General features: G+C 43.5%; 1 protein-coding gene across 5 annotated transcripts in view; it reads right to left on the bottom strand.

Annotated features, from left to right (window-relative positions):
- ST3GAL3 (ST3 beta-galactoside alpha-2,3-sialyltransferase 3) overlaps positions 1-21,725 on the bottom strand; it is a 170,227-nt gene that overhangs the window by 21,607 nt on the left and 126,895 nt on the right. For all 5 annotated transcript variants that reach the window (XM_058808215.1, XM_058808216.1, XM_058808214.1 and 2 more), the window contains 2 exons: positions 21,136-21,322; positions 2,562-2,708 (listed from right to left, as the gene is read on the bottom strand). In XM_058808215.1, coding sequence (XP_058664198.1) covers positions 2,562-2,708; positions 21,136-21,322 — 334 coding nt within the window. The remainder of the gene's footprint in view (positions 1-2,561; positions 2,709-21,135; positions 21,323-21,725) is intronic.

Below are 21,725 nucleotides of genomic sequence, written 5' to 3'. Positions count from 1 at the left end.
GGACAATTCACTACACAGCCAAAGGCCTCACAGCAGTGACACCTCTGAGGTGATGCTCGTGCTTGTCCCCCAGTAAACTGCCTGCAGTGTAAGGGGTGCTGCTGCAAGCTTGAACCAACAGCTGCAATACCAGTGATGTCTGGTTTCAAGCCCCAAAGATCTGCATAAAGAGAACTTCCATCTGAACAAAAATCACATTTGGCTAGTGAGAAAGCCAACCCCACACCCATGTATTAACAGAATTATTTAATCAAAGAGAAGGTCTTTACTAAATATTTATTTTTTGTGCTTAACAATCTTCAGGCATTAACAATTATTTTCCCTTAGATATTGCAAGGAGCCCAAAGTTCGTTCTTTATGATCAGCTTATCCCATGAAAGAGAAGTCCACATACAGTATGGAACAGCTCTTCTACTCGTAAGACTTCAGCAGGATTGAAGACAACTTCTAAAAAGCTTTACCAGTCCCAGAGAGAAGTCACTATTCATTGTGGGTGTGAGTTTTGTTCATTGCTGAGGCTTTTGGCTACCACTGCCATGAGGGCAATCAAAATGCACATCTGAGTTGTACCCCATTACTATATTCCAGGATCATCTGGCCCAAATTATATTATCAAAGCAGAGGATGTTACTACATTCACTCTTTATTGAATCCTGGGAAAAACGCTTTGAGATCAGCCCCAAACTATTTTACTAGCTCTGCTCAACCTTGCTGGAAAAGCCCCCAAATTACAAAGTTAATTGGCAGCACATTGTTACCATATGTGGTGTGCAAGAGAAGCACTGAAGTTTATTTAGGCAACAGAACCAAAGGAAAGTGGAATATTACTGCTCTTTATGAGGATTTTGTGTTGGCCTTGATTACGAAGGCATCCCCAGCCTTGATCCTGCAGTGTGCAGCCTGCCCAGCAGAATTCACTAAAGTGTGAAGCTCCAGCAGTTCCATGACAGCAGTCCATAGCTGATGTTTGCAGCAAAATTGTAGCCACAGGCCAGAAAATCTCTGTTTTTAAGCTCTGGCAGCATCCCTGTACCAGGGTCCTTGCAGAGACCGCCCAGGCTACACTGACATCTCAGCCCCACACAGGCACCTGCAGAGCTCCTGCTGTCCCACCTGGAGGAACAAACTGCAATTCACACAGTCTAGGGGTCACAGGCAAACACTGCTTGCCTTAAAGAACCATAAACTATTCCTAAATGCTCAAATAGACTTTCGTGAAGCGAAACATCAGGTTTCAATTAAGATGCCTTCATTTCCCAATCTGATGTGTGTTAAACAACCTATCAAAACCTCATAAACTTCAGTTCACAGCATTCTCATTTCCGGATTCTCTCTTCTCCTTCCAGTTTAAGCAATAACTTGTGTATTAAAATAATGTGTTTAAAAAGAAAAATAAATGAGGGAAAAAATAAAGTAAGATGACTTTTGTCCTTTATTGGGACACCACTCCTGATTTTCTGGAAGACACATCAAGACCACATTGTTCTAAGGCTAAGTTCTGGAGAATGCAGAGAGATGAAGTAACTTAATTCCTAGCTGACTGGAATATTTGCAATAAGATACCTTCAGTGCACAGAACAAAAATCCAGAGTTCCCAGAATCGCATGATAGCTTCTGTACACAGCAGTGCATTTTTCAAAAGCACCATTCCATGTGGCTGAATCTGTCTGCATATCTTGCATTTTGCATTTCGAGAAGGAAATGTCTTATCTTGAGGCATCCACCCATCCGACTTGCACAAAACAAAAGTCTCTAATATTCCAGAAGTCTACATGATATAATTATTTGAGCATGGCAAATGAGGCACTATTCTGTCCAAATCCCTGCTGTGACACAGCAAATCTCCTGCCTGATAGCAGTGGGAGGACAATGCCAGGGGCAGACCAAGCAGACCTTGTCCAGCAAAAGTGCTTCTCTCTGGGTTTGTCAGCTGTGCCAATGTGCCCAAAAATGTCACGTGTGGTCTCTATCAACAGCTATATCACATGTGTACATGAGCAATTTACCCACCCAAGTAATACTTACTCTAATGGTTGATATATTACGTAGAGCAAATATAAATAGGTTCTGAGGACAGTGTTGCAATGTGAGATAATCCAGAAAACCCAAGTCACCACCTACTCCAACACTAACACTCCAAAAAGCCGCACTGTCGGTGAGAGGTACAAGAATGAGCATTAAGGAATTTTGTTAATAAATATGAGCCAAAACTGTGGTTTGCATTGTTTTCTTTTGAGAGCTTTTGCATATAAAACTTGTTGGGATAAGACCAGAATTTCTTACCAAAGGCCTCATAAAGCAAACTTTTACCCTCTTCTACTGGGATGCAACTTCACAGTGGCTTTCAAGGCACTGCTAAAGTGTTGATGATCCCCCCAGAATCCTTGGATCAGGAAGGGTTTGAAGGAGTCTGAGAGCTGTGACTGTAACAGAACCAAAGTCCCTCCCTTTCAATGTCCAACAGTAGAGGCCCAAAGGAAAAATAAGAACAGTGTAAGCCTCCTGTGCTGCTTGGTATCACATCCTTCTGTGAGGTTTGGCTCCCTTTGCTCTGTACCTACCCCTCTGCCCATGAGGCCGTTGTTGAAGGGCAGTCCAATGAAGCTGAACGCTGCCTCCTGGATGAAGTAGGGGTTCAGGATACGGATCTCGTGGGGCTCCCTTGGCACACGGGTTGCCACTGACTTCCAAAAGCCATCAGAGGCACTCTGGTAACAAAAACAGAAAACAGAAACAAAAAGGAAAAGATAAAACAACAAACAACAAACAGAATTATATACAAAGTATAGCAGATTTCTGTTATTTTATTTTAAAAATATATTATAATGCACTTCTGTAGCAGTTCCCATTGTCTCTGCTCACTGCCACAGGGCAGTAGTATGACATTGTAGGGAATGTGTGTCTCATGGAGAGGTGGAAGCAACATGGACTGATGCAGTTGAGCCAGTCTGGATAGTAACTGTGAGGGAGACAGACAGGCCACGTCTTCCCACTTTATCCTACATTTGTCCTCCCCTGTTAGGTTTTATGTGAATTAAGCTGTAAACTCCTACAGATATCATTGTGTTTTGTGAACAGTCATGAATGTTCACAGTACAAGGGAAGAGACAACTAAGTATGTCTATTATTTTTACCCAATTCAAGTTTTCACCCTGCACACACGGAAGAACAGTGGCCTTGATGCGTGCTGCACTCCTAGACAGCCTGGCCTGAGGAGGGGCTGGTGTCACTCTGCCACATGGCTTCCCATCCTTGCTCATTGATGGCTTTGCATCATTGCTTGCCATCACTGACACCTTTCCAGGTGTCAGCAGGCACAGCACAGAGTGCCCCCAAAATAACCAGAGGCTCTGTGCTCACAGGACTTAGGGAGCAATTGTGTTCCATTGTTTCACTTCTGTTTGGATTAATTCAGAGCAAGGCATAGGGAGGATGGAAGGAATATTAATCTGCTGACCAGCTTCTTCGGCAGGATAATCTGATTGAACACCTCCTTGAAGCATTGAGCCATCTTCCCTGAGATCTCCATGACAAGAAACAGAAACTACACTACATAAAAAGGACACACTCTGGAATTCATTATACACATCAATTTAGGGTTGCTTGCAGATTAGCAGTGACTTTACAGCTGCTCTCAAGGCACTGATGAAAATGTTGATTATCCACTGCAAAATCCTCAGGAGCTTCCTCTGCCCAGTAGTGATCACCCCTGTAATTACAGACTGGAATTCTGCCTCAGCCAATGCCTGCTGCATTTCACACACTCCCTGTCCTTGCTCGGCTCCTGTGAACTCTCACACCACATGTTGCTAAACACCTTACAGAGTGTTTTTTATGGAACAATCCCATGGATATCTTTAGCTGCTGAATTTCATACCCTGAAACTGAAACTTTGGCAGATGGCTCGTGCTACAAAAGGCATTTACAGAGCAAACCTGAGGAGGGTGCACACTGTCACCCAAACCAACATTCCAGGAAAGCAAAATCCCATTGCTATCAGTTCCCCCTCAAAACTGCCTAAACACAATACATTTTGACAACCAGGGCAAGGATCCCATGGGTTTAAGTTCACATTTCATCAATGGCCAAGTGCCCTTGGGACCCTAAATGGAAAAAATTCTCAGTTATCACTCACGTTCTTTCATCATAGTAGAATTAGAAAGAATGCTTGGTGTCAAAGTAGTCTAACACTTTCCATTATAATAAGACACTTTCAGCCACTGAGTGATCCCAGCATTTAGAAAAAAACAGAAAAAAAACTTTACAAATATTAATAAAGTATAACATCCATTTGACCAAGGGATTTGAGGGATTTGGTATGCCAGCTGGGTTTTGCCTCCTTGTGAAAATTCATTAAAAATTGGATAAATATTAAACCTTTGGAATTTCCTAAGGGCACACGTAAAGTAGAGGTCTTTCAGTTCCAGGAAAGGAGGGGGAAAAATAAAAAGGGGTCACAGACTCCACTTGCATTAAGCATGCTCCAGGTCTCACAAAAATGAAGATGATAAACAAAAATTGTGAACAGCTACTCATTCAGTGAAACCATCTTATCAGGGGTTTAAGCAGGCACTCCCTGGAAAAATAGTGTGTGACCTTGAAACTAAAATAAATTTATAAGTTCAATTACAATTTCACATACACCTCTAAATATGGCATTGCCTAAATTTTGTGAACAACTCAAGCCAAAGGTCTGCAAGCTATTTAAAGTGGACAGAAGATGCCCTTTGTTTGGACATACACTCCGTACGGGACTCTACATAAGTTCTTGGATTTAAGTAAGTTTTATATGGCTTTTACATTACACATAAAACATTAAATAGAAAAGAAAAGAAAGAAAAGTTATAACATTGGAGAGTTTTATTCCTGGCTGCTGTGGGAGCTGAAATAACCAGACATAGCACTGCTGTCCATCTTCCCAGTGCTGTGTGAACCACAAGGACCACACCTGGGCTCCTCTCAGCTAGTTCAATGCCAGTGCAAAATAAATGGGGGTGCCTATCCCTAGCTGGAAATACAACCAGTCTGCTTTACTCCCTTCTATTTAGCTGTTTCTCCTGTTGTTCTTCATAACTATTTCCCTAAACATTTCCTTCAGCTATCACACTGCTCTGAAATTGCTCTGGCTTCTCCCTCCTGTCTCATTTCTGTTTGCTCTGTGTTCTTCCCTGTAACTTCACTGGGCAGTTCCCCTGAGATTAGTTTTGAGGGACACCTGGGGGGGTCTTTCATTTTGGTGCATTTCCCCGCTGTAATTTCTACAACAATTACAGGGAGGAACACGGAGTCACAGCAGGCAGCTCTCACTTCCACCTATAGAGCAGGCAAAGCCCCGCGCAGCGCTAAAGAACCAAAACTGCTTTCCTGGCTTATAATGACTGACACCCCAGCCTTGTGGTTTGGCTCTGCAGTCCCATGGCCCTGAGCTCCCTTCCCAGTGCTGTGGGTTTGCTGTGCAGGTGTCCCGGGCAGGCTGCAGAGCGCAGCCCAGCCTTGTGAGCCCCGGGCTGCTCCGGACACGGCCCCAGCAGCGCAGCCCTGCCGAGGCTCTGTGCGATGCATGGTCAGCCTGATTGCACCCAGATGTTCACAGAGGTTTCCAAAACAATCCCTTCCCGTCGGGGAACGCTGTCCCTTCATCTGGCTGGGAGGAGAGCCGAGGAGCAGCAGGCATTAGGAGGGAGGGCACGCTTTTCCTGCCAGATTCGCAGCTCAGACTCGCAGCTGGAGGCTGGGGGCATCCTCTGTTGTCTGCTGCAGTGGCTAAACATGCAGTGCTTAAGGGTGGGCTTGTCACAATGAAATAACTCCTGTCCTGATCAGCACAATGATAAACAGTCAGAAAATGAGTCTGAAAACTGCTTAGGCAATGTTCCTGCAGCACCTCATCACCTCCTGGTACCGAGGTGGAAACCAGAAGGAACAGGCTGGAAATTGTGTATCCTTATGTTAAGCTTCCACTGTTATTACTTGGTATAACTGTGCAGCTGGAGTCCCAGGCACAGATCAGTGCCAAAGGCTGCCAAAAGAAGCTGACACAACACAAGCATAAAGAAACAAGCATCATAAACGGGCAGATAGGAGAACACGACTGAAGAACATGTCTGTGAGGGCCATGGCATTTTTAAGCAATCTTGGAATGTTTTCCAAATTGTATCATTGCAAAGGACATCACTAAAGGCTTTAGAGGAAAGTATTTTAAAAGTGCAAAAGAATTTAGATAGGCCAGGACTTTCAAGTCAGTCTCTTGTACAATGAGAGGCAGAAAGAGACACCACCTCTATAGACACCACTCCAGGAATAAACTGGTACAGACATAACAGACCAAAGATAGGAGATTAGGAAGAAGGGATAAAAAGTGGCAGGGCTCACCAAATAGCTCCAGGGACAAGACAATCCAGCTGCAATCCCTCACTCTGTCCATTTGCAGAATACTGAAGGCTAATAGGCACAGTCAGTTGTAAACTATTTTTTGTCTCCATTCAGTTTTCCATCTCCTGTTCTCAGATTTACCAAGGCAGATCACAACACTCTCTAAAATAAGATATGGAAACTCAGAGCCTTAGCCTAAAAGCACCTCAGTGGAAAATACAAACCACTAGAAGCAGGCTGAGTCTCCCACAATAACAACACTTCTACATACTGAACAAAAGAGAGGTAATGCCATTGCATCCACATGATACAGATGCTGCCTCTGTGACTGGATTTATGAGCACAATAGCTCATTGATGATTCCAACTCTGATGGAAAAGGGGACAGGAGGACTGCAAAGGTCACCTACATGCAACATGAAGTCTGGGTATGCAATACTTGCTGCAGAGCAACCAAACGAAGAGACTGGAGAGGGAGTCTGTGGTAAACAGAGATTACTGCTCTTTTGAACTCTGCTAAGACCAGAAATGCAGAGGAAGAAGGACATGAGGCAAAAAAAAAGTCAAGAGATGATGCACCAGTCACAAGACCTCAGGGTGCCTGTGAGCACATTGTTAATTGGAATCTCTGCCCCCACCGAGGCTGGAATGTGGTTTATTCTCTACCAGCCATCCACAAGCTCTCACTGTCACACAAACAAGGTACAGCAAAACCACTGCAATCCATATGCAGAGGCTTTTGAAAGGTTTCTGCTCAGGCATGACTGGATTAGATGTGGAAGCTGTGTTTCCACTAGAAAATAACCATCTTATCAGCCAGGGCTGCATTTCTCAGCGGTCAAGTAGACACAGAGGCCTAGAAAATGCTCTTCTGCAAGTGGTAAAATAAATGAAGTTGCATCATTTGCACTGATTATCAAAGCAACAAGGAATTTTTAGCAACAAGAACAGAGGTGCTGAGAGCCTGCAGTCTGGGTTAATGGTCAATTGCCAGACCCACTAGCCCACACTTCAAGCATATTTACCCAACTTTCTCAAAGCTATGGAGAACCCCTCACCATCCTCTGCACATGGCTCTGACAGCCAGCATCCATTCTGAATGAACCTATCTTCAGTTTCTAGAGCCTAGAAATGCTCTAGAGACCAGTTCCACTCTTATCTGCCCCACTGAAAAGCTCTTACTCTGCCTGAAGTAGGAGCTTTGCTCAAGCCTCTCCCTCATCTTCTCTTGGTTCTGCTGTCAAAAGAGATGTAGCTCTTGGACTACCCAACAACATGATACTTCTAATTTTTTACCAGTTTTGTTTCTTCTCCCAAGGCAGCCTCCCTCTGACCAAGTCTAAAATCAACTGGCTGTAATTCACCAGGTCATTCCCCTGTCAGTATGCTCCATCTGCCAACTGCCTCACAGCACCTAAAAGAACTCCTGGCAGGTTATAAAGGCCACAAATTTAGTTTTTAATAATGTTGTTACTAATGGAGACAAAAGCACCTCAAAACATGGCACTACTAGAGCTTTTTATTCTCTTTGTAAAGCAACAGTATTTTCTTTGTTGATAGAGCTGAGCTAATAGCTCGCTACATTGGCTAGAGATAAGTTCCTTTAAGCTGGATAACCAAGTCAAAAACCACAAGAGAAAGGAAACTTATTCCAAGCAGCAGCTGCAAACTTTAAACACTGTGCCAGACATATAACTTACACAGCACCCTGGCTGCACATGAAACTGGAAGCTGTCCCGTGCACAGATTCTGGCTCAGAAAGCAGCAACTCCAGTGGTGACAAAATCCACCTGGGACATGAGGGTGGCACTGCTGTGTCACACACCAGCTTGCTGTAACTCAGCAATGCTCTCGTTCCCATGGATGTCAGGAAGTTTCTGCCCTGTTTACCTGAAAACATATATTGTGAATAAGGAGACAAGCATATTCAAACAGGCCTACTGAATTTCCAGCTCCATCTGACCTACATAACTTAGTGCCACAGCTAACCCAAATACAGACACGTGGGCCTCCTGTGTGGCTGCTCTAATACCAGCTGCTGTCTTCTGATTCACAGGATTAAACAGCACAAGGCCAAGACCAGCTCTAAGGAGTCAGGAGAGCAAAGCTATTTTTATGACATGTTGTAAATGAAAAGGAATTCCTCTTAAAAAAAAAGTATTCTCATGGTTTTATCCACGTAACTGAGAGCAAAACGTGGTTCACAGTTGTAAGATAACAAAATGCCACCAAAAAAGAGATTGTCCTGTGAAGAAAATGGAACTCAGAACATGTCAGAGGAGCTGCAGAAAAACTGAAGATTTTTCTGATGAATGCTGTTTCAGAAGTTGAAGCATAAGAGATGGCTCACATATGGCATGTCAGTAGATGTGTCTTCTCTGTACAAACAGGGTGATGGATAGACTGTCCCACAGACTCCTTTGTTCAAAATGCAACCTGGATTTTGAGCCAAAATTTGAAGAAATATTCCTGTTCTGAGATGTCTTAGGAAACAAGCAAGTTTTTAGTGAAAGGAATGGATTTAGATAACTTAAGTTTGCTTTGTGTTTTTTTTTGTCTGTGAATAATTATCCTTCAATGAAAAAATATCTAAAGTGGTAGAGTTTCAGAAAAATCCTGAGGAAGAATAGGCCCTAAATCATCATTATACACATTATCTAGGGTGTTTTATTCCATAAGGGACCACCTCCTTTACTTTGTTACTATTCTTATGACATAGTTTATTAAATGTCATACTCATATAACATTAAAAGGATACCAGGGCTGAAAGGGTCAGATCCATGTGTTAGTAATTGCTGAAGTAGGATTGTCTTGCAGTTTCAGCTCAGGATTGCTGTTGAGAACACTGACTTTTCAATCTTTCCACAAGATTTTTCTTATATCACCATGTATCTAAGGGTTTTACAAACCATGCTTTCACATTTAGAGCATCTCTGCAATACTTAATGTGTTTAACATCTCCTCAAGAGGAACCCTCAGTGTCTGTAACCAGGAGACCAATCTTCCTCCTCTCATTTCCTCTCTGCTATCCACGTGTTCTGCAGCTCCTACAACTGCTCATACAAGGCTGAATGCTTTACATTACAAAAATTAGTCCAAATCTCAGTCTTCCCTCTCCACTAGATAGACAGCTGTGCTCCAAGCAAGCCAGGATATAATTAAGCAATTAAGGATAACATCTGCACAGGAGAACTGAATTAACATTGAAAATGCAATGTTATTTTTTGCTTTTTTAAACTTCTGGCAGCTTGATTTCTGTAATCATACAGCACTTTAAAAAGTCTTAAAGTGCCAGTGTTTTAGGAATTTCCTGCCAGTTATAAACCCTTCCTTTCTCTGCTGTCCTCATCACTCCTGCTCTTGCCATGTCCCAGAGCAGGCCTTTGTCCTTCCCATTGCCTAGATGGCAGGGAGGAGGAAAAGGGGTTCCTGAGAGCCCAGGAGATGTTCCCTGCTCCCTGGTCTGCTGCCTTTGCCCCAGACTCTTTGTGGGGAAGTGACTGATTAGAAAATCTTACTTGGTTATTACATTCCTGCAGATATTTTATCCCAGCTAACTGTGGGAAGACACCTGACAGGCAGGACAGGGGACCCACAGCAGGACTGAGAGCATCTAACACCCCCATGGAACATCAGACTGAGCCCTGGGATTTCACAGAACAGCAGCAGCCACACCAGGCTGGAGAACTGGACAACCTCTGCAAAATAGGGTGGGAAGGTTTTTTTAAATATTTTTTTGATTTTTTAACATTTTTTTAAATTGTACATTTTCAGTAGCCTCATCTTGAGACAGCTGAGTAATTTCAGCCGAAATTTCCAGCTGTGCCAAACATGTGGCATGGAAAAGATCAGCTCAAAGATGCCAGTGTAAAAATGATAAAAATGATAAAGCATTTTCCCCATCACTTATAACGGAAAATATGAGGTGATCCCAACTATGATCCCAACTACAAGCCCAGCTACCTGCTCCACTTACAACCATATGCCTGCTCAGAAGAAAAAAATTGAAAAAAAATTTTAAAAAGCTGTCTTTGCAGGCTTGGGTGACAAAGCACAAGGGCATCCCAGGACATCCATCAGCAAGGTCTTTTTTGGGGAGCTGAACTGGTTCACGAGTTTGAATACAAACAGCAACTCATTAAACAACATATATTTAGACTAAATTCTTGGCACATTACAACAACAAAAAAAAAAAAGCTAAAGGATCACCACAGGAAGAATTATGGCCTAAAAGCCCTCATTGCTTTCTGAAGTTATCTCAAAGTGAGACTCCAGGGAAATTTTTACATTGTTTTTACAGCAAGAGTACACAGAAAATCTGTCTTCTCCTATTTTGGCATCTTTGCTGAAATGAGAAGCCAAATCATTTGTATACTCACTGAGTGTTCATATAGAACATATACAAATTATTCAGTGTCCTCTAAGAGGAGAAGGCAGAAAGGTCAAAATAACAAGAAACTGGGAAGATGCCAGGAAGCTCCTGCCCTACTTTGTTTTCTAGACTTGCATTAATAATTAGTGTTTTGCAGAAGAAGAGTTTTTAAGTAAGATTATTTAATATTCTTAAAAGATTAGAATTTAAATAAACCATAATCCAAACAGAACATTTACAGTTAAAGAGTTTTTTTCCAAATTGCAGAAGTGCTGATGGCTTGGGCCAGGATCTGTATTTTCTGACCCTGTCAGTTGTGGACAAAGTTCATATAATCAAAAATGGTCAGAATACAAGAGATGGTCAAGATGAGAGGAACTCCCAAGTAGACCTACCAAGCTCTTGTGCACCCAACAATTTGGCCATTTTCCTGCAATTTTATGCCTCTGACTAAATAAACAAATAAAAATTAAGACACTAACAGTTTTACAATCCTGTCTTAATTAAGAAGAGAAGAAACACCCTGAGACACATGGCATAAAATCACAACTGCAGGAATAGAAATACTACCAAAAAAAAAAGTCAGGTCTTTCCTGAATCCCTCTTGCTTACTGCCTTCACGTGGCTTGGTCTATTTTCACTTCTGCTGTCAGGACAAGTGTTGGCATTAAATAGCTGTGAGTGCTGAGGCAGGGGTGCTGCTCCGGCAGGAGGGGAAGGAGGTCAGGGATTCACACACAGGAGCATCCTGCTCTGCTGCAGAAAGAACTGCCATTCCCCTTGGGTAGAACCAGAAGCACCACACACAGCTGGAGCACAGGGGGAGAGATAAATTTAGGAAGATAAAAGCACACGGGGAGTTTAGCTACCTCTGTTTATTATAGCAGACTGAAGATAAAGGTCAACCCCCTGTCCTGGAGCCCTCGGTGCTTCGAGGCAGAGAAAATGTTACAAATTGCTCAGACAGCTCTAACTATGCAAGTAATCCATGGAGCCTGCCAAGGAACACATGTGTTTCAGGCATAAATCGTCCAATCTATTCCTTTCTGAATTAACATCTGTCATCATGACACCATTCAAAATGACTGAAGACTGGATCATATTAACAACCACACATCTTGGATAAATATTTACCGTTCAGACTTTCTCCCCCCTCCTCACTTTAAATAAAAAATGCAGATAGCAAAGTTCCTGGAGCTGTGAAAGGGGAGTCTCTTTTCGGCCACTGACAGAAAGCATGTGATTTTATTTACAAAATCAAATCAGTGTTTTCCCCCTCCTCTGTGAGCCTTCATACCCCACACTGGTGAACTTACAGCATCCTGTGGTGTTGCAAGGCTCTCCAAAGAGCTCTTCCGGGGGATTCTGTTATGCTGGAGACTGCTCACCTCAGAGACTCCACAAAGCCTTCTCCCTCTGGATGCAGAAACAGATCTGGCTAATTGTGCCCCAAGAAGAGAAAAATTTGCTGTGACCTTTGCAGACAACTGGATAAAGCAAATAACTTACTTCCATGACAAGCTGTCAGGTGTATTACTGGCTTGCTACCCTGCTCCCCTTAGTCAACAAATGGGTCATAGAAAGTGAGGACAGGGGGTCCCAGAGTCACAGAACAGGAGGGTGGGAAGGCAACACGAGTGCAGCCCTGTTCTTTGTACTCCCAGCACACAGAATTTTCCCAGATACTGGATTAAGTCTGCATTACAGCAAAAAGATGTCAGCAGTCAGTGCTCTCTTCTGCAAGTATGTCACCTGACAATAGTAGGGACAGATTTCTAGGAAATTACGTGTGTTAAGACTGATTTTATCTAGTTGAGCTTCTAGCCACCACATTCTACTATTTCTTCTCAGCGCGGCTTGAGAGGCTGAGAGAAACCCTGCTGAAATCCTTGTGGATATTCTGCATAGCAGGGAGCAGTGCTCCTCCATCAGCAACTTCTCCTTCCAGTCCTTCACTCTCACACTGTTTGAGTGGAACTTGACCAAGATATCCAGCCTTGATTTCAAGAAATCAAGAGCAAATTCATCAAGCCTGTAGGGCAGCTGTAGCAAAAATACTCATACTGATATAAGTGCTGCCTTTTTTGGTCGTTTGCCTAGCTTCAGATACGCTTCTTCCTACAAAATTAAAAACTCTTGTGAGAAAAAATGTTCCCTCTAGGTAGAGAGAGAGACTACAAGTAAATCCCCCCAAAATCCCATGCATAAGCTAAATAAATTGAACTCCGTAACTAAATAAATTGAACTCAAATCTCTCAGCCTAAGGGAGGCTTTGCAGACTTCAAATGATTCCTGTAGTGAAGTGTTAACACAGAACATCTTCATTCTACCAGCACTTGCACGAATGGCCAATACCCCCTGGGTGACATCTCAGTTTCACTGCTGGCACTGTCCTGGCACTTCTCCCATGTGCTGGATTTGCTGCATGGAGGAACATCTGCTGCACATGTGGGCCAAGCAACACCCTCATGGGCTGCACTGGTGGTTGAACTACAGACACACACCCTGCTGCTGGAGAGGCCAGCTGGAGGTGAGGCCATGCAAGCATCCGAGAGCACTGGGGTGCAAAAGAGAGCACAACACAAATCCACAGGCAATCAGGCAGTTTTGTTAGCTCTGCTGTTAATGGAATTGTGTGTGTTTCATTAAGATCACCATCAGATTTGGAATTTCTTTCTTTACATTGGCTCAGCTGTCCCAATCAAGGCAGGCAAGCTGAGTCTACAGGCACTGTGACCTTGAAATGCACCTACTGGGATTTGCATAAACTGGTGTCTGAATATTGCCAGAGCCTGCCAAACAGAGCGAGTGCAGCATGAGCACCCTCCTGGTGCCTTTTCAAGACATCTGCACTTGCTCTTCAGCTGGCCCTCACACTGACTTTTCAAGATGTGGAAAAACTGCAACTCTAAATTGCCCATCTTTTTTGACTTTGGTTGAGAAGGAAGGAATGATCAAATATCTAATGAGAGAGCAGCAGCTGTCAGTTGTATGGCCACAGACATCAGAAGAGATTAGATGGTGACAATATTAGGAAGAAATTGTCTCAGGCTAAATCAGGATGTGTAGGCAATCCCAGAAAGGATGTCCTACTAGGGCAATGATACAGTCTTTTCAGGGCTAAATCTTGTTTGGGTCTCTTCATTTAAGAATGATGTACAGGAATAGAAACTAAAGAAATAAAAATCTGACTGGAGCTCTCTGGTTTTCACGTTACAGCTGGGATTACTGAGCCAGAAATGAAGATGATGCTGTCTTGGCAGATGTGGGATAAAGGTTCCTTAAGGACTGCTGATGCCTAGCATGGCTAAATGCTTCTCCTCCATTAATAAAAGTATAAGGCAAGGATGACTTGTGTTAGGTAACAGCAAGCAAAGCAAGGAACAACAAATAAAAAAAGACAAAACCCATGCGTAGTGTGGAAAAGACTAGAAGGGCAGACACACCAACAATTTGCATTTTAATTTTAAAGAAAAACTGTCTAAAAATTGAGTCATCAATGATGTCATTCCTACAAGTATAGACACTTTGCAAACTTTTGACACCTGGGTTTTTTTAATCCAGGAAATAGTGTGGTCATGGCTATTTTTTAATTTCTTCATCTGCCCCATGAGCTTAAGTGAATGGTTACAGACTGTAGATATTAATGGCTACCCAATCCAGGTGGACAAGTTTCATTGTCCAGGACACATCCACCTGGCACCATTGAATGCCATGAAGGCACATTGCAAAGGCACCAGAGCAGCCCCTGCCACCAGCTGGTGCTTGGCAGGGCACTCACAGCCACACTGTGCATGCCTGGCTAGGAGCAGCTCTCAGCTATGCAGTGACCTGCCTAATCTCATCACACTGCTGCAGGCAGGTATGTATGAAGGGCAGGCTCCAGCCTGCACCTCCCATACCAACAACCTTCCCTTGGGAATCTGGCCAGGATGTCTCCCCCAAGGCCCACATTGCAAACTGGGCCCTCACCACAGTGCTACCTGAAAGCTTGTTAAAATCACAAAATACACAACTAAACTTTTCTCCTTTTCTTGGTCAACAGGGACAACGTTTTATATGGCACATCTCCATATTTTCCAGCCTCTCTTCTAACCATGACTAGAAGAAACTGGCTTACCTTCTCTCACAGGGCACCAGTGCTCATACTTCTCCTTAAATCTTCTGGAAATTGCTCTGATCTCCTAGGCCAGTCACAGAAAGGATTTTCTTTTTCATAAGCAAGTCCTCCATGGCTCTCTTGGGCCATTCCCACCAATGCCTCCAATGGTGAAACAGCTCCTGACCATGGCAGCACAGCCCCCCAGGCAGTATGGACTAGCCTTCTACAGAGCCAGAGAGATCAAAACCTTAAAACCCAAACACTGATGTCAAAACAATCTTACCAAAAAGGACACAAGGCAATGCCCACCCTGGCACATCTCTAAGCAGAGGGGCTGAAGCTGTGTTTCAGCACAGGATGAGGCACCACAAACCTGTTACCAAGCTCTGCATTCACAATGCATTAAGAAAACTTGCAGTGGGTTTACAGGTCCACCAAACCAGAATGCTGTCCCAAGACTCATCCCACATGTCTTTCTCACAATCCATGAAAAGAACCACTGTACACAAGACATTTAAAGCAACAAGCCCCTTGGAGGAGAAAATGGAATGAAAATATTTGCAATTCAAAAGCAAACTCTGGAGTGAATCTGCCAGTAGCAGTGGCCACTCAATTTGTCACCAAAGGCAATGGACAGCATTGGAAAAAGCAGATTCTCCTTCCCTAATGCAGACCCAGAGAAACCACCTGCTCAAGTGCTGGGCTCAAGTTCCAAACAAGCTAAAAATACAGGCATGTGAATGAAGCTTTCCTTGGGATGGGAGAGCAACCACAGATTCAGAGCCTCACTGCTTTCCTGAAGATGACAGGAGGAGCATGATGGCTCCTCAGGTTTGTTTCAGGATGTATACCAGCCCACAGGTAAGGCTGTTTCATAATCTCAGGAATCCACAGTGAACTGCAGGGCTGTGACATTAACAGGCTGCCCCAGCAAACATGCAGCATAACAAGGCCATTAACTGATGGAGGAAGAGGAGCTCTAAACAAAAGCTCAGCAGACAGCACAAGTGCTGGCAGCAGTCTGGCCTTGGCTGCAGCACAGCAACACTCACTGATTGTGCAGGAAGGTATCATAGCACACATTCTACCACAACTAGGAGCGTGCTCTTGGGTTAATACAATAATGTAGTTCCCCAATAAAAAATTAAATAAAACCATCCACAAGGTCTCTGAAGCAGCAGCCACATGCTGTGACACAGGAGCAGGGGTCATTGTCATGCCCACTGCTGGAGGATGGTGGCTGCTGGGCACCACTGCTGTGTGCCAGTGGTCAGAGACATGTCCCTGCAAGGGACAGACAGCCCAGCCTGGCCTCACTCACAGGCAGGTGCTCACTTGCTCCTGTGACTTTCACTATCAAAGAGAACTTCTGGGTGCCACAGGCACTTTCTGCACAAGTGACTCCTCCTGGCAAAGGCTGCAGAGATTCCCACTGGAATCATCCACAGGCTCATTAACACATGAGCATTAAGCTCGTGAGCTGCCAATTTCGAGAGGCACCTTTGCCCTCACTTGGCAGCTTCATTGCCATGTGCCAGATGTTCAGGGATGTGAGCAAGCCAGAGAGCTCCCTCTAATTGACTAATGACAGCCAAGAAACCACCCTGGAACTGGCCTCAGCACCAGGCTGAGATGGCTGCTTTGCATATCTGGAGCTTGTAAAGTCCTGTTTGTTTCAGGAAGCATCTACTCTCCATGCAGCAGAGAAACTTTCAGCTTTTGACCATTATTTTAAAAAGCAACATATGACCAAGCCTCTATCCCTCTGCAATTCCTCTAGTACTTTGTGTATTCAGAAAGAGTTTCTGTCACTGAAAGGCCCAGGCAGATGCAGGAGTACAAGCACTGGGAAGCATTGGAGTGGGTTACAATCTATGTAGATTATGTCTCTTGGCAAAAATAACAGTCCAGGAGAAAGTTTAACTGTTCTGAGTGACTGTCCATGAGTAATCCCCCTCTGGTGATGCAGTGGCAGCAGTTGTTTCATCAGCAAAGGGGTGCCTGGAAGTGTCACAGGCTTTTACAGCAGAGATTCCAAGTCAGCACAGCCAGACCAGCCACCACAGAGGCACGAACAGCTTACATCTGTGACCCTTCTGCAACAGCCATGAGTTCATGGAACTGCAGGCTCTGGGACTCCAGCCCACATCCTTTCCACTTGGACACTGATTAGGTCAGCATGGTGCAATACTCCCCTCTGCTAACCATGCCACCTTTCTCCATCCCATACTACTTCTAGCTGCAACCAGTGCTATGATTTTCTCTTTTAGTTATTCCAATGCTTGTCAAATGACTGAAATCAGGTTACCAGTGTTTTAGTCACTTGGATTCACTCACCCTTCCCCCTTTTAAAGGCAGGTCTACCTTCTCTGGTGATACATTATGCTCTATCTTCCTACAAGACTTCAATCTGGAGTGCCAGTGTAGCCAGAACTCTGTGATGGAGACTATGTTTGTTTTGCTGTTGACAGTAAACATTAAGCCAAACCTGTCCTTTCTACATTAATGTTTTCTCTCAAGCTAATGCTTTCTCTCAAGTTTTTACTTGCTTCCAGATTTTTCTGGTTTAGTGTGAAATAAAAAGTAGTTGAGCTTTTACATTTCCTTATGTCCAAATTCCACTGCTCCTCCTTCTGGATACAGTGTCTCCAGGGCACTAAGGCACCAAACAAATATCAGGGAGGCTGTTGCACCGGACTGTATGTAACACATAAAATCCCCTGCCTCACTATTCTGCTAATGCTTCTGCATCACATTAATTCTTTTTCCTTAAAACATCTCCTGAAAATCCTCCTCTCTACACAGCACTTACCCCTTTCTCAGTATGCAAGTGCTGCCAAAAGACCAACACAACACAGAGCAAATCCCTCTCAGCTGCAGGGAGAATAAGCTGATCTGACCACTGACCCAGCAATAAATAGCCACTCGCCTTTCATTTACTCTTTCTCCACTCAGCTCCCTTTGATTTCACTTACTCAAGAGAGGACTAAGCAAGGATCCCAGTACCTGGTCAAGCAAGTCCAAGCTGCTCCAGGTGCCTGAAGGAATTCAGAAGGTCTCATTACCCATCTGTGACTGTACCACGGACAGATGCAATTGCCACCAACAGTCACAGACAAAGGAAACATCAGAGGACAGAGATCAGCCCATTTTTTTGAGGAATGCATCAACTTCCACAGCAGTTCTGTTCTTTAGCAGAATGCTTCCATTTTCCTTTTCTCCATCCTGAGGCCAGAGTCCTGACTGTAACCACTGGTTTGCAGTGTGTCTGCACGAAGTCTTGCAGATGCACATGTCAGATAAGGAATATGCAGTAGTGGCATACAGAGCTCTCAGGTCATGCAAGTACCTCTACATAAATCCAGGAAAGGAAGAAACTCCCCTTTCTCTGGAAAATCAGCTGAGAGAGAAACAAACTCTTGACACACAAGAGAGCATTTGTCATTTTGAGCCTACCACACACTGATGAAAATACCAACACTCACTACCAGAACAAACAGACGCCTACGTGCTATTCCCATAGCACTGCTCATCCTCCATTGGGTCATTCCTCTCTAAGAGACAGCACTTTCTGCATTGGTTTCCTCCTGAAAATGCAGCTGTGTGAGCCACCTGCCTGCAGCTAAAGCCAGTGACAGCAAGATCTCAGCCTCAAGTAGAGAGAAATCAGATGAGAGCACCAGAGAGCACAAGACAGATGTTTTCCAGCCACCTGGGCTGCATCCTAAAGTACTCGATGAACTGGCTCAGCAGTCTCAAGAACTAGCATTGATTCCCTTTGGGGTATCAAAACCCAAAAAAAAGGTAAGGGATTGAAAAATGGACAGAAGTAGTGCCTAGACTTAATAAGGCAAAAAAGGGAAGAGAGTTGAATTATGATTTCAATTCCCAGAATAGCAGGATTAATTATTTGTAAGCACCTGAAAAAAAAAAAAAACAAAAACAAAACAACAAAACAGACTGAGTAGCAGCCCAGGTGGATTTGTCAAGAGAGAATTATTTTTTAAAAAATTCTTTATACAGACAAAAAAATTATCTCAGGGGAGAAGTAAGACACAAACTGGAATTCAGTAAAACTTCTGACAGATCACTTTCACAAACATGCCAAAAGCATTATTGATGATACAAGCGTGATACAAGTTCAGAAGTGGCCAAAAAACTAACCAGGAGGCTCAGTGGGCTCTCTCTAGGAATGGAAGGATGTTAATACTTTGGGGTCTGCCTAGGAACCAACATTGTTTAATGTTTTCATTATCAACCTGGATGATGAAGTGAAAAGTATGTTTATTAAATTGCAGAGGACATGAATCTGGAAAGAATGGCACGTATGCTGGGAAGTCTGCCAAAGGAACTTGGCAAACTGGAGGAGTGTTCTGGAAGGAAGGATCAGGAGGGACAAGTGCACAGTGCTGCTCTTTGGCATGAGGAGCCAACGGCACCAGCACAGGGTGTGGAGTGGGGGAAGTGGCTGCTCTCCAATTCTTCCTGAGACCTGGGGTCTGCAGGAACCCAACATTCACCTTCAGTTCCATGCCATTGTGGAAAAGGCCACAGAAGCAGTGGATGCATAAAGAATGAGAACTGTGAGGTTAATGAATTACCTGTTTGCTCCTCCTTTTTGCTGTAGTCTGTACATTTTTGGGCACTGCTCTTTAAGAAAAAGATGAATTAACTACAAACATTCAAAAGAGCAACAGGAATTAAGAGATCTGGAAAACATCACCCAAAAAAACTGAAAAAACCTCAGGGTGTTTATTCTGAAGAACTGAACGGTAAGGAGCCAATCAGAAGAACGCTGAATTAATGCACAAAGCTGAAGCTCTTTCTGCTCTCTGCCAATAATGGCACTGATGCACACAGCTAAGAGAACTGCAATCAGTCTCCCCAGCCTAGCAGGTTTTAACAGACTATTTTCTGCACCCTTCCAAGAACAGGGGATACCACACAAGAATCTACTGATGATGACTTGACTGCAAGCATCAGGCAAAAATTAAATTTGTTTTGAAGCAAACCAACCCATCCTTTGAGCTTCAAGCCAAACACTAGGAGTCCCTGCAACTGCATTTGGGTTGCAGGGCACTGACACTACTGCCAGGGCTTTCCCTTTCCCTGAATGAGGAACAAGAGGCTGACATAAAGCAAAGAAAATTACTTTTGACTCAATTATTCATGTTACGAAAGCCCACTTGTGCTTGCCCAGAGGTTGACAGGTAACTTCATCTGTCTGGTAGCAAGAAAATAATTGCAAGTTGGTGCCAGTGTTAGACAAGAGCAAAGTATGAGCCCTTAAGGCCCTCTGTGTAACAACTGTATACAATGATATTCCCAGACTGTTTAGTTATGTATGTGGTGAGCTGCCAACCTCCTCTCTCTGTCTCTAAACACATAATATAATATGTCATGCCCTGAATGCTGATCCAGTTGTCTTCTTATTTGCTGAAAAGTCATTAAGCAACATTTGAAAACAGATACATATATGTATATATAAAAGATTTGTAAAACAAGAACTATACACATTATTTATTTGGAATTTCCTGACAGACAAATTATCCACTGAATGAGAAGTCATTGATCATAACCTGATTCTGTTCTGGGTAGGTGAATTAAAGAGAGCAACCCTGACTATTAACAGGTCCATGGTGCCTCAGAAGGGCACTCATGCAAATAAGGGGGTAAAATTTTTACATGGGGAAGGCAGTGTATCCACCATTTCAGTGTTTTAAAATGAGACTTGATACTGCTCTGGATGATACTTTGACCAAACACAAATCATGAATCTCAGTAACTGAACAAAATATAATGGCTTGTGCAATTCAGGAAGTCACATTTAGTCTGATTGTAGCCTTTTCAACAAGTTGGGCTGCTGCTGTCTCCTCCTCCCCTCCTGTGATATCACATCCTTGTTCCCAAACTCCCATTTCTTCCCTTTCCCATTGCTCTCTTCCTTCCTCTGCTCTTAAATCCTAAGAGTCCATAAAATTCACGCAAAAGCTGGTCCTTTTAAATACTCTTTAAGGTAACTAAAAATTAATTTAATTGTTCACAGTACACACTAACAATCTTGAATACAAGCCTCATCTGTGATGCAACAGAGTACAGAGATGTGTTTGTAAATCAAACTTAATTAAAGCTAAAGTCCTTGTAGGTAAAGAAAGTCTTCATTTAAATGCAGCAGGACACAGAATGGAACTCTCCTTAGACCAAAATGTGGCAGATATGATGGTGACACAATGTCTCCCCATCATTATTAATTAGGTGACCTTCACAGTGTCAGCTGACAGCGCTCTTACCACTTTCTCCTTGTAAACAATGTATTTCAGCCACTTGAAATCCTGCCATTTGAATCCTGCCAGGACAAACAGGGAATCCTTCTCATACTGCTCCATTTTCTGGATTGCACCTTCGGGATATGTGATCCGGAGTGTTGTCTTGCCACCCACATCCTTTTCAAAGCCCTTCACTGGAGCCGAGTTCAGCCTGCAGGGCAACCAGAGAGGAGACACAGTCACAGATTCCCACTCAGACTCCCACTTGCACTCCTGTGTGTTGGTGACACAGCAATCACTGCTGGGCAGGAGCTCCCTGTAGCAGCTGCTACAGCAGCAAATCTTAATTCTTGCAGTTCTTCATCACAAACACTTAGGGAGGTTTGTACCAAGCGACGACAGCTTAATTAGAAGTTACACAAATTCTATCATTGAATATAATGCAAACCATTGCTGCATATCAACTCCTGTGATCTAAATAGGGTTGGAGGCTTTGGAAAAGGAAAGTGAAGAATATTGTTGTTGCACATTTAGAGTAACAAACTAAGCATTAATATTTTAATGGCCCATTGCTCCTTTGATGTGTTAGTTGGGTTCTGCAAGGCTGTGTTGAA

This window comes from Ammospiza caudacuta, chromosome 7 (assembly GCF_027887145.1).
Source record: "Ammospiza caudacuta isolate bAmmCau1 chromosome 7, bAmmCau1.pri, whole genome shotgun sequence".
Lineage (NCBI taxonomy): Eukaryota > Metazoa > Chordata > Aves > Passeriformes > Passerellidae > Ammospiza > Ammospiza caudacuta.
Note: the sequence above shows the minus strand (reverse complement) of the source record. Positions and strands in the feature narration are given on the sequence as shown.